Below are 22,623 nucleotides of genomic sequence, written 5' to 3' on the forward strand. Positions count from 1 at the left end.
CGTCTTGATAGAGGGTTTGGGAATGACGAGTGGTTCAATATGTTTCCCCGCTCACATTTACAATACTCAGATATGTGGGCTTCTGATCATAGACCCTTCCTAATCAGATTTGCTCATGAGAGTGAAGATCATTACAAGAGAAGGTTCTACTTTGATAAAAGAATGGCTGATGAGGAAGGTTTTGAAGACCTGATAAAGCAGAGCTGGTGTGGGGCTGAAGAGGATGATTCCTGTACTGTTGCACGTATTGCTCGATGTCGTCAAGACATTGCTAAGTGGAAACGCCATACCAGTTTCAACTCGAAGGATAAGATCACACGGTTGAAGCTTGATCTGGAGTTTGAAGTGTCTAAGCTTCATCCCAACTTTCACTCTATGAAGCTCTTGCGTCAGCAACTAGCTACTGCCTATTTGGATGAAGAACGATACTGGAGGCAAAAATGCAGGGAGGAATGGCTGAAAGCAGGGGACCGGAATACTCGGTATTTTCATAACTGTGTCTAGGGGAAGAAGATCCAGAATCGGATTCTCATGTTATTAGACGAGCTGGGAGGTGAGCATTTCTCGGAGGGAGCTAAAGGTTACATAGCAGTAGAGTATTTCAGGGATCTCTTCATGAGTACTAACCCTTTCGACCTCGAGTCTCTCTTTGAAGGATTCCAAAGTAGTGTCACGCAAGAGATGAATACAATGCTTACTGCAATGGTTACAGCTGATGAGATCAAGCAGGCAGCCTTCAGTGTGAAGGGAAGCAGCGCCCCTGGTGAGGATGGTCTTACAGGAGTATTCTACCAAAGGTTTTGGCACATTGTGGGTCCTGCTCTCGTTAAGGAGATTCAACTTTTCTTCTCAACCTCGACAATCCCGGATGGGTGGAACCATACTCAGCTGAGCCTGATCCCTAAAGTCACCAAACCGTCGAGAATGCAGGACTTAAGACCCATAAGCCTATGCTCGGTACAGTACAAAATTATCTCCAAGATTCTGTGTAACCGGCTAAAAATCTATCTGCCGGAGCTCATATCAGAAACTCAAGGTGCATTCGTCTCAGGCCGTTTGATATCTGATAACATCCTCATTGCACATGAGATGGTACATGGACTACGTACCAATAGCAGAGTGGATAAGAGTTTCATGGCCATTAAGACTGATATGTCTAAGGCTTATGATAGAGTGGAGTGGAGCTTCCTCGAGATTCTCTTGGAGAAAATGGGTTTTGACAGAATTTGGATACATTGGATCATGGGTTGTGTGAGCTCTGTTTCTTACTCGGTTCTTCTCAATGGTAATTCACACGGCTTCATCAAACCGGAACGAGGCATTAGGCAAGGAGACCCGCTCTCTCCCTTCCTATTTATCCTCTGCGCTGAAGCTTTAGTGAACTGCCTTAACCACTCAGAAGCGAATGGGAGAATCAATGGTATTAGATTGGCGGCTACGGGCCCTTCAGTTCATCATCTCCTATTCGCTGATGATAGCCTACTGATGTGTAGAGCGAGTGTGGAGGATGCTCTGGAAATCTCACGCTGCCTTAAATTATATGGTGATGCATCGGGTCAGATGATAAATCAGCAGAAAGCCTCAATTATCTTTGGATCTAATGTCCCTGAGGAAATCAAAATGGAGGTCAAAGTAGCTCTTGGAATCGATACGGAAGGAGGAGAGGGTTCCTACCTTGGCTTACCTGAATGTTTCAGTGGTTCCAAGAGGAAGTTACTTAGCTTTCTCCGTGAAAAGCTTCATGGCCGGCTGAACGGTTGGTTCTCAAAGGCACTATCTCAAGGTGGCAAAGAGATACTACTCAAATCCATTTGTCTGGCTCTGCCGATCTACGCTATGACATGTTTCAAGCTTCCTAAAGATACATGTGAAAGAATGACCAGTGCTATGATTCAGTTTTGGTGGAGCAGTGGCAATAATAAGAGCAAAATTGCTTGGGTTGCTTGGCAGAAACTATGCAAGTCTAAAGAGGTTGGTGAACTTGGTTTTCATGATCTTGAGAAGTTTAACCAAGCCCTGTTAGGCAAGCAGGCTTGGCGTCTCTGGAGCTCTCCTAACTCTCTGCTGGCGCAAATACTCAAACATCGTTACCATAAGAACTGTAACTTCCTTGATAGTTCTGTTGGTACGAGACCCTCATACGCTTGGAGGAGTATCCTTCATGGGAGAGAGCTTCTTGCGAAAGGTCTGTTGCGGTCTATTGGCAGTGGTGAGAACACTCTTGTGTGGCAAGAAAATTGGCTGCTTGATGATCTCCCTCGAGTTCCCAACTACAGACAAGAAGCTCCGGTGGATCTCACGTTGAAGGTTTCTGATCTTATCGATGTTCATTCTGGCCAATGGATAGTGCCACGTGTTAGAGAGACGTTTAGTCCTGATGATGTGCGACTTGTCCTCAACACCAAGATCAACCCCTCACGTCACGATAATACGATCTGGTGCTTCACAAAAAGTGGACAATATTCGTCGAAGAGCGGCTACAAACTCCTCGTGGACTTACAGGAGATGAACTCTCCTTTCCCAGCCTTGCCCCCCATTGAAAAACAGCTCTGGTCTGATCTATGGAGAACAAAAACATCCCCTAAACTCAGACATTTTCTGTGGCGCGCTCTATCTGGAGCTTTGGCGGTGAAGGAAAGATTACGTACTAGAGGCATCCACCTTGACACTACATGTGTATCTTGTGGGTCTGCGTCAGAATCTATTTGTCATGTTCTATTCCAGTGTAGGTTTGCGCAGGAAGTATGGTCTCTATCCGGTATTCCTCCTCCTACTGCTGGCTACTCTCAAACATCGATGTTCTTAAACCTTTTCCATCTCTTGAAGTGTAGCAGAAACCCGTCCCTCCCCTTGGGTGTGCGTCTCGCTTTTCCATGGGTCCTATGGCATATATGGAAAGCTAGAAATGGCTTTATCTTTGAGCATGTGAGAATGGAGCCTTCCCTGGTTCTATCTCGAGCTATGGAAGAAGCGGGTATGTGGCTTACTGTTAACTCATGTGTTGAGTCGACTGCAACCCCTGGTGTGGCACCTACAATTGAGACTCCTAAGAGAACCTGGTCCAAACCTCCCCGAGGTTTGCTTAAGTGCAATGTTGGAACCTCTTGGCAACCTAGCAATCTTGGTAGTGGTGCGTCTTGGATTGTCAGAGATGAGATAGGTAATCCTGTGATACATAGCAGAAGAGCTTTCTCTGGTGTTCTTTCTGAGTTGGAAGCTTCGCTTCGCTCTCTTGCGTGGTCGATCATGGCGCTTTCTGATCTCCACCTTGACAAAGTGATCATCGAGTTCTCATGTGTTATGATGGCGGAAGCCCTGCTAAACCCTACTAAGTTTCCTGAGGTCCAATACTTAATTCAAGAAACTTTGCAATCTCTCCATCGTTTCTCAACCTATACCTTGAATCATGTTGAACCGGAGAAGAACAGAGTGGCTAAACTCATTGCAGTGAGTGTCACCAAGGATCAACGATATCAATCGTATGTGGCTCAAGGAGGCCCTGCTTGGTTGGCTCACACCATTCAAAGAGAGGCCCTGCCTCATGATCTATAGCCCCTAACAGGTGGCTCTGTGATCTCTACGGGTGTGCGAATAATCGCCTTTTAAGCACCTACTGGTGTCTTTTCCCTTTGCTGTTTTTTTTAACTTTATGTCTCTATTCTCTATTGTTTTTTTGTTCTTCCTCCCAATCCTCTTATGTGAGGTGTGTGTTATATTTTTGGAGGTTTTTCTTTATAATTTTAATACAACCAGCGTAAAAAAAAAAAGAAGTCTGAAACTATGAAAAGCTTACATTTTCATGTTAATTTTTTTTTTTTAATTTCTAAGGATGTTTATGTGCTGTAAATTATTCTCCTCATCTCATGCATCATGGAATGATAGCAAGAAAAATAGCTAAGGCTAAGTAGAATAATATTATTGGTAAGTAAGAATATTAAAATAAAATAAACCTAACTAAAAATTTTTAAATGATCTTGTAGACAGACATTCTAGAACATATTTGTGTTATATTTAAAATCACTCTCCAAATCTAGAAATAGTTTTGTCGATATTTAAATCATTTAAATGCAAATCTAAAGATCTACCATATTTTATTTTGCAAATAAGACTAAATTTCCTATCAGATGATTATTTTCAACCCATTAACTAGTCTAAAAAATCTTATTTCGCTTTCAGTTAAGCATATATATATATATATATATATATATATATATATATATATATATATTTAATTTAAGTTATCCTTCTTTCTATATTTAAAACTAATTACATTTTAGCAAATTAGCTTTTCCAATAACTTTATTTTGCCAAGTAACCTAATTTCTAGTAAATCTTTAGCAGAAAGAAAAGTTTAAACCTAACTATTCCTACTTTAATTAAAAGAAAAAATAAATAAACAATCATTAATGATAAGCAAATGAGAGAAGGTGGAAGATGACGTTAACTTGGGATTGGCGCGAAATAAGAAAAAGCTTGAAAAAGAGAGACAAAGTCTTTATGATTGGACGAAGAAACCAAAGCCTATCTTCTTCTATCACCAACGAACCTTCACCCTCTCTGTCGGTTCCTCTTTCTTTTTCATTTATTACTACTTTAATAATCTACACAATAGAAACTCCCCACTCTTTGTTTTCTTGAAAGTTCTTATCTTTCTCAAAGAACCCTGCTCAAGCCGGTTGAAGATTTTATTCTTCAGGAGGGTTTTAACGACGTTCATTATTTTCACTGTATGTTTTCTTTTTCTATTTTTCGGAGTAGCATTTGTCATGTAGTAGTTCTTGGAATCTACTTGTGTTGCTACTCACCTTTCATGGTTTATCCATGATGATCGTTTAAGAATTGTCTTTAGAAACCCACTTGCAGTTGCTGAATCTGGTCGGGAAAAGGAATTTTTAAGACAAAACTGCCTGAACACATAGACCATACTCCATAGTGACTGGTTTGATTTAATATCGAAAGTTGAGACATTGAGTATGCTTTCTCATAATCAATATAGTGCTTCCTTTTCTTTCCTTTCTGGGATTTACTTTCTTGCTAAGGAATATATACCCAAAGTAGATGTTTTACAGTTTTAAGAGCAGACAACTTGGATATGGTTGAGTTATCTGGCCATGTGTGATGTGTTTGAGATTCTCTTTATCTTTCTTCTCAATGGTTATGTATAATTTTATACTTTTACATGTCGTGCAGCTAATAGATGCTTTCATGTCATTTTTGGATATTTACACTCAGCTATCTTCATAACTTGTCTCCTAAGTCATGTTTTTTCCCTGTGTGGATTAGATAGCATCCCTCTCCATGGATGTTGTAGAGAGAAGGATTTCATCCTGCTATGCCAAACTTCCATGGATATTCAAAGGAAGGCAAGAATTTTTTTTTTCTTTTTTCTTTTGTAGCTTTTCAAGAACGTCTCAAGCTGTTCTTCTCCTTCTTGTATATGCTTTGCTGAATTTTCTTCTTGTTTTGGTTTCAGTGCCTTATATCAGATTAATCTTGTGAAGGCTGCGACTGCTCGAGCATTCATCCCTAAGGAGCTTCGATTAGTTGAAGCTTTTGGGTATAGACAAGCTTCTTATATGGCTCATTTTCTATTTTTAATTTTGTCTTCCTCAAAACCATTATTGTTCTTTTGGGATTTTCAGATACACTCTTGGTGGGTTTTTCCTCGCTAGCTACGATGATAGCCCCGCTGGTGTCTTCGATGAGGTCTCTTCTTGCTCCCAACTTACTCAAAATTATCGCTCCACAACATTCTTTGATCGTTCCTCTTACTTTTGTCTGTCGCTTTTTTCACAGCTTGTGGTGATTGCAGGAACTGTATGGAACCCTCCTACATCATGCGCGTATATTCATTCCCCCTTCTTACACTAATATAAATTATATATCATTCTTTAGTAAAGCAAAGTTTGACTCTCAAGTGACCAAGTTGGAGAATATTATGTTAATTAGATACATACTTATCAAATGTAGTGATGTTTACATCTTTCTTATATCCGTTTAGATGGGCCGCAAGGGTGCTTGTAAACAGTGATGAGGCTTGTCATCACGGACGCAAGGTAGATAGGTCTACTTTGTCTCTAATGTTGAGAGATTGAATGATAATGATGCACTATCATTACATAACATGGTGGTGTTGCAGGAAGTAGGACTACCAAGCCAAGTTGCAAGATTTTCAAAAGTTGGTGCCTCATCTTTGGTCTCAACAGTGATTTTTAGATTTTGAGAATTACTGATTATGCTCTCATTAAGTTTCTTCTTTTAAACTATCAAATGAGGAAAAAAACAAAATTAATCTTGTATGCATAAAGTGGAGACATTCTTCCTAAACTCTTGGAGAAGTAACTTTTGTGGTTGTGAATAGAAAATAACAGCAGTTCCAAAGGGGAAAAGGGAGAGAACTTTTGGTTTATTGGACACATTTACGCTAGGAACTTCTATGTCTCACCCTGAAGATATGGTGGAGGTTAAGGTTAGTGAAGTTGATGGTGCTGCTTCTGCTGATATCTGCAGTATCAAATTTAGATCAGACGGTGAGTTCTTTGCTTCTTGGTCTGACTTAAGCCTATGTGTATTATAATCTGAGAAAAATTGTGTCATGTTTTTGATATCTGACTATGGTCTTGAACTGGCAACCTCAGAAATGGAGAAAAAACTCGGAAACTGGATGGGACCAGCAATCAAAATGTCACTACCGAGTTTTAGGTAAGACTTTGGTTCTTGTGATTGCTTTCATTGGAGACTTGGCTAATAAACTCATCAAGAATGTCATATAATGACAGTGGAAATACAAAGTACTTTCCGAACCTGCTCAAATATTCATGCCACCTCCAGTGCAGGTGATGTTTCTGCTTTGACCTAAAGCCAATCTCTCACTAGAATACACATTTATTGAAAGGAGCCTATATTTACAGGGTGAGGCCGGTGAGACCTGCGGTAGTATCACATCCTTTGGACAATGAGACAGATTCAGGAGAGAATATTCACTCATCACAAGAGTTGCATGAAAATGAAAGGAGGTTAAGTGTAGCTGTAATGCTATCAAAACCAATCATAGCTCTTGCATTTAAAGACTTAACAATGCAAGTAGAAGCTCCTGTTGTAGTTTAACACAACACTCAAGTTCCAAGAACATACACGTCCTTCCTACTACAAGGTTCACATCTTTTACAACAACAAAAATAAAACAAATCTTTCCGCTTTTCTTTTCTTGGCTTTTTCGCCGATTAAATAAACCATATTCTTAGGTTAAACCTTTTGCCAAAATCTTTACATAAGCTTAACAGATCATGGTAACTATCAGAACTCTTCAGGAAGAGGATGACTATCCAAGAACGCTTTAAATAGCACTAGTGATCTCTGAGGCTGTGAGAATGGGACCTCGTGTGAAGCTCCTCGCACTGTTGCAAATGACAAGACATTTCCATAGACTTGAGTCCAGCCACCAACCTGAAACAACAAACCGAATGGGTTAGTTTTTGTTTTTTATTTTATCTCTTTTCTTTACCATTAGGGAGTGATGTTTGTGTACCTGTTGTCCTGCAAACCAGACTCGATAAGGCACACTTGTTCTCAGTCCCAATCGTTTGGCCAATCTGCTCACTAAGGTTCTACTTCCTGTCAACGGGATCACTGAATCTTGATCTCCACTGTACACAAGAACAGGAACTCCAGCTTGAACAAGGCTCCCTACGATGTTAATGGTCGGTATTTCCACATCAAGCAGTTGGTAATCAAGCACACTGTATTCATCATGAGGAAACAAAAACATAAGTTGCTTGATTAAAACTATTAACATCAAAAGCAATCATCTGAAAATTATTAAGAGAAGAAGGTGAATACTACTAACTTGCTGCAAACTGTCCATTCGCGTACTCCCACGAGCCGAGCATGAAGAGCTTCCTGCACATCTCTTCGGTTTAGATATTTCACCGTCTCATCTTCAACACATACATCCACAGATTCTCCCACTTGCTGTTCAATCAAAAAATCAACAAAGTTCATAAACACATGTCTTATATTTTATGTTTGTGGGGTTGTGACTTGTGACTCACGTTAGGGCTTACGACTTTGGATTGAGATAGCACAGAGGGAATACAGACGTCGAGAGTGACATCATACTTGTCAACAAATCTACTAGTCTCAGTGCTAACTTGGCTCATCACTTTAGCGCAGATACTAGACATTGACCCTCTATAGTACTCACTCACATAGCGTGAGTAATTACAGTAAGAAGTGAACATTTTGTAAGTCGAGTCCGAGATCAAGCCGTGAGACCAGAAGTACTCAGCTCGGGAATTGAAGTCAGTTGAAAACTCCAGAACCGGATTGCCAATCTACAAAACAAACAGGAAAATATAAAAAAAAACCATATTGTAATAGATATGATAAGTGGAGGATGAGATGGTGTCTTAAAGCTTACAGCAATTCCTCTGAGATTGAACAGATGGTGCTTCTGGTTGTACTGAATCATAAGCTCAGCTAGTTGGGGAACATAATGGCCTACAGTTGCATGGAAACTGAAACTCTTAAAGAAAAGAAGTATGTACAATGAAGAGATTGAAATGGCTGAAATAAAACAAGTTGTTACCAGCATAGCTTTCGCCAGTGATGAAGAGACTTCGATTGAGATAGTGAGGGAACTTGAGGAACCATCTTTGCAAGAACACAAGGTTGTCTCTTGCTGAAGTGGATAAAAAGACAAAAGAGAGAAATAACTTTTGAGATGTGAAGACAAACAGAAAGAAACAAGAAGAAGAAGAGAACAGTTATATTCAGATGTGAAATGCAAATAAGGTTGAATTCTTTTGTTCTTTTTGTCAGTCTTCAGACAGAGCAAGAACACAAAAGCTGAAATTTTATTCTTTGAGAAAAAAATATAACTATATTGTTAGTTTTCATTTCATGTAAAAAGGAGAACAAAACAGGGAATGGCATTCACAGGTCAGTGCATCGTCATCATTATCACAAGATTTGCAATCTTTAAATTAAAAACAAAAATAATTTAGATCTTTTTATCTATTATAAAAACTGTCTTGTTGATGGTGGTTAGAAATTTTGTTTTTTTTGTTCAGAGAAAGGAAAAAGACACAAAAGCATGTGGTACCTTTCTTTATGCAAAGTCTAAATCAAATAGATTCAGCACAGTTTCTCTAAAGAATTTTGGCTTGAAGTGTAAGAATAATCATTTCTTTTCAGAACAAGAATTAGGAATTTGACAAATAATTAAGAAAACAACGAAAGCGATTAACCAGTGATTTTATCATTCACACTCTCATACTGAGTTGAATATGAGAATCCAACTCCAACAGGTGTCTCTAGATACAACATATTTGCCTCTGCAACCACCAATAAAAATCAAGAAAATCAAGAACTGATCAAAAGTTGAAATGTGGAATTAAAAGGCTTTAATTACCTTGGTTCCAGCTATGTTGATTCTTGACCAAAACAGGTCCTTTTGGTCTAAATGGTCCGTTCTCTGAGAATGCACCAACACCCAAAGATGAACATCCAGGTCCTGCCATCCAAACCCACATTTGTTCTCCGCTTTTAAAATAAAAAATAAAAAACATATGGAAGGGTCAAAAATGAAAACGAACCTCCATTGAGCCAGAGAACCAGAGGCTTATTAATGGGATCGGTTTCAGCTTCGGCCAAGTAGTAAAACAGAGCCCTCTGTTTATTTTCGTCGACGGTGACATAACCAGAGTACTGCTGGTATCCGACCCGGGGTTGACCGGGTAGACGGGTGATCCGGTCGGAGTGAGACAGAACACTGGAGAAGCTCAGAAACAGGACTATGGCAAAGGATATTGTAAAGCATTGGAGAGGAGGAGACATGATGTGTCTTGATGTCACTTCTTCTTCTTTGGTGTGTTGTGGTTGTTGCCGAGGCCCGAGAAGAAAGGAAGAGGAGACAAGTGATGACTTTGGAGTCTTTGTTTTCCCACTTGCTTCTTGGCATTTATATCAAGTGCTGCAGTCCACATGTATTTTTCCTTTTTATTTTGATCCCCCGAAATCCCAAAGCTTTTTAAACCAAAATACTAATTCCACAAAATCTTATATTCGGGAGGGAGCATCCGTGTATTTGTACATATAACTTTTTTATTAATTGACAAAGCCTGATTTTTTTTTTCAAAACTATAAAGATCAATTATATCTAATTATAAAATGAAAATTGGATAAAAAAAATTGTTTTAGTCGAAAATATTTAATAATTATGACTATCATTTTAATTGTTCCACATCTATTATGGTCTCCATTCCATTATAATCATCTTTATTTCGGTATAATATGCATATTTTGCACTAACTACACTCATTTGTTTTTATTAGTTCATATTTGTTGATTTCACAATTCAAATTTTAATAATAACAAAAAGATATCATACTCCACATACTTGTTTCAATTATCGCAGAACTAATCCCTTATAAATATCACTGTGGACCACGGCACTTGAGATGGTTACAGCTACACTATAAAAGATTGAGAAGAACATGAGTCTGGTCCAGCTATAATTTAAATTTAGCTAGGCATGGTAGAGAAGGAAATAATAAGGTAAAAAATTCGAAGAATTACAACGACAAGAGTGGTTTGGTATGTGATATGTATGCGTGTAAATGAACTTTTAACAATGGCATGCACTCGCAGAGACCATTGCATGCAATTATGCCTTTCAGCAATTTTATAACTTTTTTGGGTTACTTTTTCAGCGTATAGAATTTTTAAACTATGCTGTATTATTTTTGTATCTTTCGTTTTTCTTTTGGCTCCTATAAAGTACATTACTCTGAAATTTGAGTGTACAGATGATGTTCTTCGCAACAGTTGCATAGTAATCGACTTTTAGAAAATGAAACCTATGTCATATTTCACTAAGTTGTCCTAAAATCATGTAAATTTGTTGAAACAAAAATAGGTGAAGCAAGCGGATCTACTTACTCATTGTTAATCTGAATGCGTGGTCAGTAGCACTCATATTGGCATGGCTGGTAAGAGGGATTGGTAATTTTCTATGATAAAGTTTTTTTTTTTTGGTTAAAAGATGTAGTTTGTATTTCTATGATAAAGTTTGTATTTCTTTAGTCGTTGTATATTTCTTGTATATATTACATGTGTTCATTTGGTTATATAATTACTGCCAAACCTAGATTAAAAGGTATGTATGATAAAGTTTGTATTTCTTTAGTCATTGTATATTTCATGTATATATTACAGGTGTTCAATTGGTTATATAATTACTGCCAAACCCAGATTAAAAAGTATGTTATTATATAATCAAGACTATCGATATCAGACTGGATAAACAGATGCGAACAGAAGGGCTTTAGTTAGAGCCAATTTGATGCTTCACGCCAATTTTCCTCCATCTTTCCAAGACCAAATCATTTCTCCTTTTTATTTTATTTTATTAAATTATTTTCTCGTCATTCCACCACGCACCAGTGTCCATTCTTTTCCATATTCCGACCTTTTTTATTCGAAAAAGACTTATCCTTTTTTTTTGTCAAGAAAAAGACACATCCTTTCTTCCGACGTGTTTTTAAAAATTACCTTAAAAGTAGTAAGTTCTATTAATTCTATTTTTGTTTTTTTTCGGGAATGTGTATAGAATGATGTATTATGCTTTTAGGAGCTTTAAGTTTAAGCCAAGTCCTTTTAACCTTTTTTCTTATTCTTCGTAGAAGCTTTTTGATGTATTTTTTACCCAGTTATATATATTCGAGGAAAAGCTAAATACCTTTCTGATAAAAATAAAAAAATACTAATAAACCTTCAATATATATAATATATATACTTTTGTGGGCATTCAACAAAAATTCCAAAAATATATTTGACGATATAGTTCAAATTACTAACAAATCTTTTTAATGACAAAACACACCAAATCAACAAGACGAACCAGATATATTATTAACTTGTTAAGAAAGATACGATTTAACAAGGATCATACAACTCTTGTAATTTGAATAGATACCATGTCAAATATTCTTGTGAAGAATGTTCAATATGCTCTATAGGATGATAGTCAAAGGAGATATAATTGCTAATTGACACACGTAACTATGTAAGACTTATTTATATGAACGTAGCCATCGCGGAGAGGGATAGAGAGAGGCAGAGAGCTAACTTTGTTGATAATGAGATGATAATGGGGCCAAGGTAACAGTGTCCCCCCCTCACTTGAAAATGTCGCCGTAAATTACTCCTACCATTCCTCATATCTAGTCCCCATATCATTTGCAAAATTGATAACGAATCTTAATAATTATGGAACCTAACATAACTTCCTAATCGCGTCCATTCGTTGTTTGCGTTGCAAATTTTATTGCTAAAGCAGCATTTTTACAAACTATTAATTTGTTGCGATAATTCATATGTATTCGATAAGAGTTTTTTTTTTTGTTCCACGTTGATATGAATATAAACTACGAGGTCATTCGCATGCGGTAACGTGGGGGATTGAAACTATTGTCTCATGACGTAAATAGTAAAGACTCAAGATTTTATCACTTTCTCAATTGTGATGGGTTGGTAAAGCGAAATGACTCGCTCTTCTACATAATTAATCAGGTTATCGAATGTTAAAAAAATCGGTATCATATTCTGGTGGAATCTGAGTCTCAACTGTTGCATGCGTCTCTGGTCTTTAACGTATAATCATTTATGACGGACTAAAAGCTTATGCTTCTTTCTGAGACAATATGCATTTGTTTTAAATACATTCGTGTTACTATTTTCTAAAGTCATTATTGAAATTATATGAAAATATGTCACCTTAATAACTAACTTGATCATCTATTTAACTAACTTAAGAAGTTAAGAAGAAAAGGAAATTTGATCGCGATGATCAAACTTTGGATTGTGCGAATATTTTATCAGTAAATAAATAAGGTCATTTTGTTGGGAACTGAAAATATAAAAAGAAAAGAAATAAAGCGAAGGAGACAGACTCCATTTGGTCTGAACCTGAAAAACAACTTTTGTCTTTCTGGGTTGGCTAAAGGAGTGGGAATGGCCCATCCCCACCCTCTCACGTCTTGTCTCTTATTTCCTTGTTTTCTCATTACCTTCTTAATTTATTGGTTTTCCATCATAATTACATAGGAAACACCAACTAAACCCCAGGGCTTTCTTTGTATCTTCTTCTCTTTATGTCTTTTTGCCTTGATTCACTTTAGGTCCACTTAAAATGTATTCCAAATTCTGAGTCTTCATCGTAATTTGTATTTGAAACATGTGCTCCAAACCAAGCAATAGCATGAGTCATGATCCATATTTAATATTATTACTAAAGAAAAGCACTCCAAACAATTTTTTGTTGTGTATATGCACCAGTTGGTTTTACACTAGGAGTGAATATAAAGGATATTCGTATACTAATTCTTTTGTGTGGTATTTATACTTTGGGCAACACCTTTCAAATATATATATATATATATAGTCCTTCATTAGTTGGATATCCACTGTTTCAATGTTATGTATGCTCCTTTAAAGTTTTGAAAGAAATTATAAACAATTTTTAAATAACTAAAATTTAATAAAATTGAACATTAACATTAATATTTAAATTTATATCAACCAATTTAGAGTCATAATGGATTAATGGTAACAATTTTATTGATTAAAAGTTAAATATATAATATAAATTTAAAGTGGATAGATGAAGTACAACCTGAGAAATCGGATGTTTTGGCCGGAGAAAAATCTTTGATGGAAAAAGATATGGAGTATCCTTATGGAAAAAATCCTTCTGATGTTAAGAACTTGTTTTCTGTTGTAAAAGAATGGAGAATTCTTTTGTGTCTTATTAATGAATCATAAGGTTCCTTTATATAGGAATTACAAAGTACAAGAAAAAGGAAAATATCCAAAACCTAATACAACTGGAAATAGGAAAACTACTAAAACAGAGAAAAGGAAACTTGTGCTGGCCGACTCTGAACCTCCTCTTGGCCGACTGGGCTTTCTTCTGGTCTTGGTTATGGGTCATCCACTTAATGATTTATAACACTCCCCTTGGATGCCATAACCATATGGGTTTGTAACATGCTTAATGTTGCCTCGTTAAAACCTTTCTAGGAAAACCAAAAATCCAATGTGGGAAAAATGGAAACCATAGATAGGAAAAAGAGTACAACACATGAAACTCCCCCTGATGAATGCATCACTGAAGATCCTTGAGTTGGCGCATTCCTATCTGATAAATAAGCTTCTTGAACGTTGAGGTTGGCAAAGACTTGGTGAAAAGATCGGCTGAATTGTCACTGGACTGAACTTGAACCACTTGAACTTCTTTGGCTTTCTGCAGGTCGTGGGTGAAAAAGAATTTGGGCAAGATATGCTTTGTCCTATCTCCCTTGATGTATCCATCTTTGAGTTGAGCTATACAAGCTGCATTGTTCTCATAGATGATTGTTGGCTCTTCTTTTCCCACGGCCAAACCACTCTCTACACGGACGTGGCCGGTCATGTTCCTCAACCACACAAGCTCACGGCTTGCTTCATACATTGCTATGATCTCGGCATGATTAGAAGATGTGGCCACTAAGGATTGTTTTGTAGAACACCAACATATTGCTACTCCACCATATATAAAAACATATCCAGTCTGAGATCTAGCATTATGTGTATCAGATAAGTGTCTTGCATCAGCATATCCAACCAAACTCTCTCTTGGCCGGTTGGTATAGAATAAATCGAGATCTTTTGTTCCTTGCAGGTATCTGAACAAATGTTTTATTCTATTCCAGTGCCTCTGAGTTGGACAAGAGCTAAATCTAGATAATAGATTCACGGCAAAACAAATGTCTGGTCTAGTGTGGCTAGCCAAGTAAATTAAAGCTCCAATGGCACTTAAGTAAGGCACTTCCGGACCGAGCACTTTCTCGTCCGGTTTCTTTGGTCCGAACGGATCCTTCTCTAGGTCTAAGGACCTCACGACCATAGGACTCGACAGGGGATGAGCCTGGTCCATATTAAACTTCTTGAGTATCTTTTCTATATATGCCAACTGATGCACAAGGATTCCATTGTTCACATACTCAAGTTGCAGTCCCAAACAGAACTTAGTTTTTCCTAAGTATTTCATTTCGAATTCTTTCTTTAGATATTCAACTGTTTGGGAAATCTCTCCAGAGGTTCCTATTATATTTAGGTCGTCCACATACACCGACATGATTACAAAGCCCTTGTTGTCGAATTTCTTGATAAAAATACATGGACTTATTGGATCGTTCTTATAACCCTCTTTCACTAGGTACTCTGATAATCTATTGTACCACATTCGACCTGATTGTTTCAAACCGTACAAGGCTTTATTCAGCTTAATGCAATGCTGTTCTCGAGAACCTTTCTTATCTTTGAGCTCAATACCCTCTGGAACTTTCATATAGATTATCATTATCCAGTGGACCGTACAAGTATGCAGTCACTATATCCATTAGGCGTAAATCCAAGTTTTCTTTTATGGCCAAACTGATTAGAAATTGTAACGTAGTTGCATCCACCACAGGGGAGTACGTCTCCTCATAATCTATTCATGGTCTCTGTGAGAATCCTTGTGCAACAAGCCGTGCTTTATATCTCACTACTTCTCCTTTCTCATTTCTTTTCCTCACAAAGACCCATTTGTATCCCACTGGTTTGACATCTCTTGGTGTCATAATTATAGGGCCAAAAACGCCTCTTTTCTTTAATGATTCTAACTCCACGTTTATAGCTTCTTTCCATTTTATCCAATCTGATCTTTGCATGCATTCATATATGGACGTGGGTTCTAGATCCTCATCTATATCCATGATCTCAAGTGCTACCTTGTATGCAAATATATCATCGACGTCGATATCTTTTCTAGTCCATTGTGTTCCAGACATTATATAATTGATCGAGATCTCTTGATTATCCGGACCTGGTGTATCATGAAGTTCAGCGTCCCAAACCTCATTGTATGGTACCATTGGTCGAACCGGTTCATTCGGTATGGCCAGCCCACTCGGCTCGACCATTTTGGTCGGCACGGCCGGTCCATCAATGTCATGGACGGTTTCCTTAATGCTCTCGGGTCCGGCACCTCTCTTGGACTTCTGAGGCTGTTTATCTTTGGAACCAATAGGTCTATCACGTTTTAAACGTTGTTTAGACTCTGTAGCAACTTGTTCTTGTCCCTTCTGGACATCTATTCTTATAGGTGCATTACAAGCCGGTATGTATGACTTAGTCACTCTATTCGGGTCAGCAAATGAATCTGGCAACTGATTAGCTAGCTTTTGTAGATGTATAATCTTTTGGACTTCCATATCACATTCTTTAGTCCGAGGATCTTGCCAAAATATTGATGGTCGAGACCATTCTATTTCTTTTACTAACCGGCTGTTCTCTCCCCCTAAGGTCGGATATGTGGACTCATCAAAGTGTGAGTCTGCGTATCTGGCCTTAAACAAATCACCCGTGGTTGGCTCAAGATACTTTATAATGGTTGAGGAGTCATATCCAACATATATTCCCATCCTTTTCTGTGGTCCCATTTTAGTTCTCTGTCGTGGAGCAATTGGAACGTAAACGGCACATCCAAATGTTTTGATATGGGACACGTCTGGCTCATGACCCGTGAGTAATTGGGATGGTGAATATCTATGCTCACTAGATGGCCTGATGCGAATCAGTTCTGCTGCATGTAATACTGCATGTCCCCACGCTGATACCGGGAGTTTCGACCTCATGAGTAATGGTCGGGAAATCAGCTGTATGCGTTTAATAAAAGACTCGGCCAAGCCGTTCTGTGTATGTACATGTGCCACGGAGTGTTCCACACTTACCCCCATGGACATACAATACTCATTAGACGCCTGGGACGTGAACTCACCAGCATTGTCTAGACGTATAGTCTTTAAAGGAAAATCTGGAAAATATGCTCTCAGTCTTATGATCTGAGCAAGCAGCCTTGCAAATGCCAAATTTCGTGTGGATAGTAGGCAAACATGCGACCATCTGGTCGATGCATCAATCAGGACCATGAAATATCTAAATGTCCCACAAGGTGGGTGTATTGGTCCACATATATCTCCCTGAATCCTTTGCAGAAAATTTATGATTTCCTTATTCACTTTGACTGGTGATGGCCTAGTAATGAATTTCCCTAGTGTACATGCTACACATGTGAGATTGTTTGGGATAACTCCTTTGAATGTGTGCCCTTGAGAATTCATTATCAATTTTTGCATCATACTAGTACCGGGATGACCAAGCCAGTTATGCCATAGAGTGAAATTGTTGCAGGCATTAGCCTCGATCATACTGATCCTTGCATAGTATAAACCAGTAGATATTGCAGGTATGGTTTCTAGGATCTTTCTATTGCCTTGGGTGATCGAAATTATATTAAGGAACTCTTTACTTCCTTCTTCCCATGTTTCAAGGTGGAAACCGTTTATCCTTATGTCCATTGAAACTCAATAAGCTCCTTTTAGAGCTGGGAGAATATAAGGCATTTTTGATCTCTAGATTAGTGCCTTTAGGCATCAATATATATGCTTGGTCGTGGCCTTCAATAAGGCTGGCTACACCCGCAATGGTATGTATATTGGCATTTTGCATTGTGAGATTTATGAAATATCTTTTGTCTCTAAGAATTGTGTGACTTGATCCACTATCCACCACAAGTATACTCATCTCATCATTCATTTCTATATATAAAAGATTTATAATCTCAGAGACTTTTATAAAACTTTAAAATAAAACTTCATATTATAAATTCAAAACATCAAATAGTAAAGAAACACAAAGCAATTATAAAACAATCAAAACAACATTCGAATTAGTCTTGAAGACAATCTGATGTCTCATGATCCATAAGATCATCCTTTTCGTGGTCGAAATCATCATCAGCATCATACCCATTGTCGTGAACCATATTGGCTTATGGGTTCTTGTTCTTAAGGCTCTCTTGATAGAGTTCACATAAATGCTTAGGAGTTCTACAATTCTTGGCCCAATGGTTACTCATCCCGCACCTGTGACAAACGGATTTGGTCGAGTAAGACGGCTTGGATATGCCGCCTCGACCGCGGCCAAAATTGGCTCTTCCACGGCCATAGCTGGAACCATGACCACGATTATTGTGGTTTCCATACCCTCGGCCATATGAGTAGTTGTCACGACCACCACGTCCCTTGTACCCACCACGGCCTCTGCCGTGTGATCTCCTTTCATTATAGACGTGGTTGTTTTCTTTGGGATCTTTCTTTTCATGTTCAGCCTTGTGAGCTTCTTGTAATGGTGCTGATCCTGGAGGTCTCATCTCACTGTTCTTCATCAGGAGTTCATTATTAGCCTCGGCCAGAAGTAGGCACGAGATCAGATCAGTGTATGTGGTGAAGCCTCTCTCTCTATACTGCTGTTGCAGCAACACATTTGTGGAATGGAACGTAGAGAAGGTCTTATCCAGTAACTCTTTCTCGGTTACTTCTTCACCACAGAGTCTCATCATTGAAACTATTTTGAACAATACTGAATTGTATTCATCCACAGACTTATAGTCCATGAAGCTGAGATTCTTCCACTCATATCTAGCCTTTGGTAGTAGCACCGTTTTCTGGTGATCATATCTACGCTGTAAAGCGGTCCAAAGGTCTAGTGGATTTTCCATTGTAAGGTACTGATCTTTTAAGCCTTCAATGAGATGGTGGCGTATAATACTTATAGCCCTATACCGATTCTTATTATTCTCATTGTTGTCCTCGATGATAGTATCACCGAGTTCCTTTGACCTCAGGTTGATCTTTGTATCTAGCGCCCACTGCAAATAGTTATCTCCAGGGAGATTAAGGGCTGCGTAGTCTAGGTTTGAGATTTTCGACATCAAATCACATTATCATTTGAAATTAGGGTTTTATAATGTGATCCTTCGACCATAAGACAAACAAGAATCTCGGCCACAGTCAAGCCTTATGCGGCCATAACTCAATCAAAAGAATCGTTCATATGAAAACTACTTGACCATGGTGCGAACAATCCTAATTCATGTTTCTATATGAGACATAGAGATTAGGCCACACGGCCATATGCTTTTATTAATGAAACCAATTCGAGTTTGTATAATCTATATGCTGGTTGATGATCAAGACGAATGCAATTCATATTCGGATTTAGATGTCATGCAAACAACCTTAGCCAATTCGATTTCTATTGGATTCAATTTATAAATTTAGGGTTTTAAAGTAAACAATACAAGCTGTCGGTTTAATCAATATGAAATCAAGGTTTCAAGGCCTTTAGAATTTAAATTCGAGATTAGATTATTCAATCAATCTATCAATCCTAAAACCTCAGATTATCAATCATTCAAACAAGATCAATTAAAATCGGATTCTAACTTTAGGTTTTAGGGTTTTGATTCCAGAATTAGGGTTTTTTTAAATTCAGATCAGGAGCAATCAATAAAACAATCAACAAGTTCTAAGGAATCGATTTCTATGTCTAGTTATGAGATTGTCGATTTTAGGTTATAGGTTTGAGATTTGATCAAGAACATGGGATTCCATAATGATGGATTAGGGGTTTTAGGTTCTGATCATTATGTTCTCAGATTTAGTCTTTATACCTTTGTTTTGTAGGTCTGAACCGGACCTCCTAAGATCTGAGGCGAGCTGGGACGGATGGACGCAGGACGGCTCCTATCGGGTCGCGGTGCCGAGAACGATCGCGAGCTGATGTTGTCGCTAGTGTGGTTGCGTCTGGTCGGGATCGTGATCTGAGCTGGATGCACTGAGCTGAGGCTGAGGACGTTGGACACGAACAGTGAACGTCTAGGAGCTGAGCTTGATCGGAGTTGAGACGAGACGGAGGTCGTCTAGGATCGTCGCCGGCGGCTTAGGTTTTTAGGGTTTGGGAATTTTGATTTTGTCTCAGGATTTTTTGGAGTCTATCGTGCTGATAACGTGTTGTAAAAGAATGGGGAATTCTTCTGTGTGTTATTAATGAATCATAAGGTTCCTTTATATAGGAATTACAAAGTATAAGAAAAAAGAAAGTATCCAAAACCTAATACAACTGGAAATAGGAAAACTACTAAAACAGAGAAAAAGAAACTTGTGCTGGCCGACTCTGAACCTCTTCTTGGCCGACTGGGCTTTTTTCTGTTCTTGGTTATGGGCCATCCACTTAATGATTTATAACATTTTCAAGTGTTGTTCTAGAACTTGATTCTTAAAACATAGTAAAGAAGCAACATGATTCACAACACTTGAACAACCAATTGGGATATTCTGGAGCATAGGCTTAAACTCCCTTCATATATTTATACATAAGAAATCAAGTTCGATTCGGATAAAAAATACATGTAATTTGGAAAACAATATCAAACTATATTGTATATAATGTTGAATTTAAAGCAAATATAACTCATCTATTTACATAATTTATTTAAATTTCTTATTTTAAAATTTTAAGTTACTAAAATTTACATAATTTTTTTTTTGGTTATTTAATGTCAAAAACCTCCAACTAAGTTTATTAGTGTAAAATCTCTAAACTAAAGATTTATTGGTGCAATTGGTTTTGTTTTACCGGTACTGTAGATAAAGCGTTTTATTCGCTAAGAGCATTCCAAAAAGAATCTCTGTTTTGAAATTTTGCAAAACTGTGTATTTGAAGTTTTAAGGTGTTTTTCTCCAAAGCAAAATTTTAAATCTAACTTCAAAATTACTTGTATTTTACATTATGGTCCTAATTTGTCATAATTAATGTAAATCCATAAAAAATATAAATGAAAAGCACATATATAAAAATATTATAACAATATTAATTAGTAAAATCTAACACCAAAATATTTATAAAATCTTCCACTAAAATATTACAGCAATATTAATTCATAAAATCTTACACTAAAATATGTATAAATATTATTTTTAAAATTTCATATGTAAAACTTGAATTTGTAAAAACAGATTTAAAATATTTATGATATATAAAAATTTTAAGGATTAAAACGATAAATGAAAAAATACTTAAGAATTATATATGTGACGTGTAATTAATTGTAAGGACCAAAATGCAAATAAAAGATGAAGCTTTAAATTTGAAATTTTGATTAGTAAAACTTCAAATATGAAGTTTCACTCTTGAAAACTCTAAATTTGAAGTTTCAAAATGTTCTTCTCCAAAAAAAAAACTTCAAACCTAACTTCAAAATTATTTTTATTTTACACTATGGTCCTTATATTTGTTATAATTAATATAAAACCATAAATATTTTATAATAACTAGCACATATATATAAATGTTAAGGTAATATTAATTACAAAATCTTACACTAAGTATATAAAATTATAACTAAAAATACATAATTAAGAATATTAAAGTACAAGTAAAATACCACATTATTCCATAAATTATTTATGTAATGCTGCTTCTTCGGTTACACTAATTTTTTTGAACAATATTTTAGAGATTTTGGAGGTTCCGGAGAAAATTTGCCAGATTATTAGTGATGTAGTAATATTTAAATTTGTGTAATAATTATTTCTTCATGTATCTTATAAAAAAGATTTTTAATTAAGTTTCTTTTGTGATATTCTTGTTTTCTAATTATAGTTTTTAATTATTATAAAACTTTTAAAAAGTATTTAATTTTATATGTAAAATTTTAATTTATAAAAATAACTTTGAAATGATATATATAAAAAATAAGGATTAAATGTAAATGAGAAAATAATTAAGAATAATCATAAATATGATGTGAAATTAATTATAAGGATAAAATGTAAATAAAAATAGAAAATTTCAAATTTGAAGTTTTGATGTTTTTTCTAGGAGAGCAAAAAACTTTATATTTGAAGTTATAGAGTTTGTTTTGGAAACTCTCTAAGAACATCTCCAATAGAATCTCTGTTTTGAAGTTTACAAAACTCTATATTTGAAGTCAATGTGTTATTCTCCAAAAGCAAAAATTCAAACATAACTTCAAAATTACTTGTATTTACACTATGTTTCTTATATTTATCATAATTAATGTAAATCCATAATTTTTTATAAATGAAAAACACATATATAAACATATTACAACAATATTAATTAATAAATCTTACACTAAAATATTACAGCAATATTAATTCATAAAATCTTACACTAAAATATTTATAAATCTTATTTTTAAAAATTTATAAGTAAAACTTGAATTTACAAAAACAGATTTAAAATATTTATGAGATATAAAAAATTTAAGGATTGAAACGATAAACAAAAAAATACTTAATAATTATATATGTGATTTGTAATTAATTGTAAAAACCAAAATGCAAATAAAAAGATGAAACTTCAAATTTGAAGTTTTTTTTGGAGAACAAAAAACTTTATATTTAAAGTTCGTTTAGAGTTTTTAATGTTACATACTTTGGAGGTTTTTATCCGTTAAAAATCCTTTATACAGAAACTGCTGGTTTATATTTTACCTTTACGCACTACAAGAACTTGTTTAAATAGCTACCGCATTTTCTGTAGCTATCGGATACAATCCATAGCTAGAATTAGATTAGCAACGGATGACCACAGATGAAATTCTTGGCCTCAGCTCCCATGCTAAATTTTATTTGTAGCCATTCTGTATCTAAATAGGAACGGACTAGC

At 36.4% G+C, this 22,623-nt stretch overlaps 4 protein-coding genes across 4 annotated transcripts; 1 reads left to right on the forward strand and 3 right to left on the reverse strand.

The window, feature by feature from the left end:
• The first annotated feature begins 4,413 nt into the window (after positions 1 to 4,413).
• On the forward strand, positions 4,414 to 7,831 carry LOC106412027 (protein NEOXANTHIN-DEFICIENT 1-like). The gene is made up of 13 exons (XM_022702644.2): positions 4,414 to 4,727; positions 5,284 to 5,363; positions 5,474 to 5,557; positions 5,643 to 5,706; positions 5,797 to 5,843; positions 6,002 to 6,056; positions 6,140 to 6,178; positions 6,362 to 6,530; positions 6,639 to 6,702; positions 6,780 to 6,836; positions 6,912 to 7,153; positions 7,301 to 7,467; positions 7,548 to 7,831. Exons 2-11 carry the CDS (start codon positions 5,299 to 5,301, stop codon positions 7,105 to 7,107), a joined length of 840 nt encoding a protein of 279 aa, XP_022558365.1. The 5' UTR covers positions 4,414 to 4,727; positions 5,284 to 5,298; the 3' UTR covers positions 7,108 to 7,153; positions 7,301 to 7,467; positions 7,548 to 7,831.
• LOC106412026 (serine carboxypeptidase-like 45) lies at positions 7,079 to 9,957 on the reverse strand. Its single transcript, XM_013852917.3, has 9 exons — positions 9,597 to 9,957; positions 9,413 to 9,514; positions 9,249 to 9,335; positions 8,588 to 8,680; positions 8,420 to 8,499; positions 8,052 to 8,333; positions 7,847 to 7,971; positions 7,529 to 7,739; positions 7,079 to 7,446 (listed from the first exon to the last, which is right to left on the reverse strand). The coding sequence occupies exons 1-9, from the start codon at positions 9,835 to 9,837 to the stop codon at positions 7,297 to 7,299; spliced, it is 1,371 nt and encodes a 456-aa protein (XP_013708371.1). The 5' UTR covers positions 9,838 to 9,957; the 3' UTR covers positions 7,079 to 7,296.
• Positions 9,958 to 14,167: 4,210 nt separating this feature from the next.
• On the reverse strand, positions 14,168 to 14,512 carry LOC125587136. The gene has a single exon (XM_048757296.1). It carries the CDS (start codon positions 14,510 to 14,512, stop codon positions 14,168 to 14,170), a length of 345 nt encoding a protein of 114 aa, XP_048613253.1.
• Positions 14,513 to 17,917: 3,405 nt separating this feature from the next.
• On the reverse strand, positions 17,918 to 18,859 carry LOC106413013. Its single transcript, XM_048757298.1, has 2 exons — positions 18,393 to 18,859; positions 17,918 to 18,302 (listed from the first exon to the last, which is right to left on the reverse strand). Exons 1-2 carry the CDS (start codon positions 18,857 to 18,859, stop codon positions 17,918 to 17,920), a joined length of 852 nt encoding a protein of 283 aa, XP_048613255.1.
• Positions 18,860 to 22,623: the final 3,764 nt, after the last annotated feature.

Source organism: Brassica napus, chromosome C5 (genome assembly GCF_020379485.1).
Source record: "Brassica napus cultivar Da-Ae chromosome C5, Da-Ae, whole genome shotgun sequence".
NCBI classification, from domain to species: Eukaryota; Viridiplantae; Streptophyta; class Magnoliopsida; order Brassicales; family Brassicaceae; genus Brassica; species Brassica napus.

Coding starts and splice junctions, on each gene's coding strand:
- LOC106412027 (XM_022702644.2), top strand. CDS start 5,299: ATGGATGTTGTAGAGAGAAGGATTTCATCCTGCTATGCCAAACTTCCA. Junction 5,364..5,473: donor CCATGGATATTCAAAGGAAG/GCAAGAATTTTT, acceptor TTTTGGTTTCAG/TGCCTTATATCAGATTAATC. Junction 5,707..5,796: donor CCGCTGGTGTCTTCGATGAG/GTCTCTTCTTGC, acceptor CTTTTTTCACAG/CTTGTGGTGATTGCAGGAAC.
- LOC125587136 (XM_048757296.1), bottom strand. CDS start 14,512: ATGTATGAAGCAAGCCGTGAGCTTGTGTGGTTGAGGAACATGACCGGC.
- LOC106413013 (XM_048757298.1), bottom strand. CDS start 18,859: ATGTCGAAAATCTCAAACCTAGACTACGCAGCCCTTAATCTCCCTGGA. Junction 18,303..18,392: donor AATGTGTTGCTGCAACAGCA/GTATAGAGAGAG, acceptor GATGAAGAACAG/TGAGATGAGACCTCCAGGAT.
- LOC106412026 (XM_013852917.3), bottom strand. CDS start 9,837: ATGTCTCCTCCTCTCCAATGCTTTACAATATCCTTTGCCATAGTCCTG. Junction 9,336..9,412: donor TCAACATAGCTGGAACCAAG/GTAATTAAAGCC, acceptor TGGTGGTTGCAG/AGGCAAATATGTTGTATCTA. Junction 8,681..9,248: donor TGTGAATGATAAAATCACTG/GTTAATCGCTTT, acceptor TATCCACTTCAG/CAAGAGACAACCTTGTGTTC.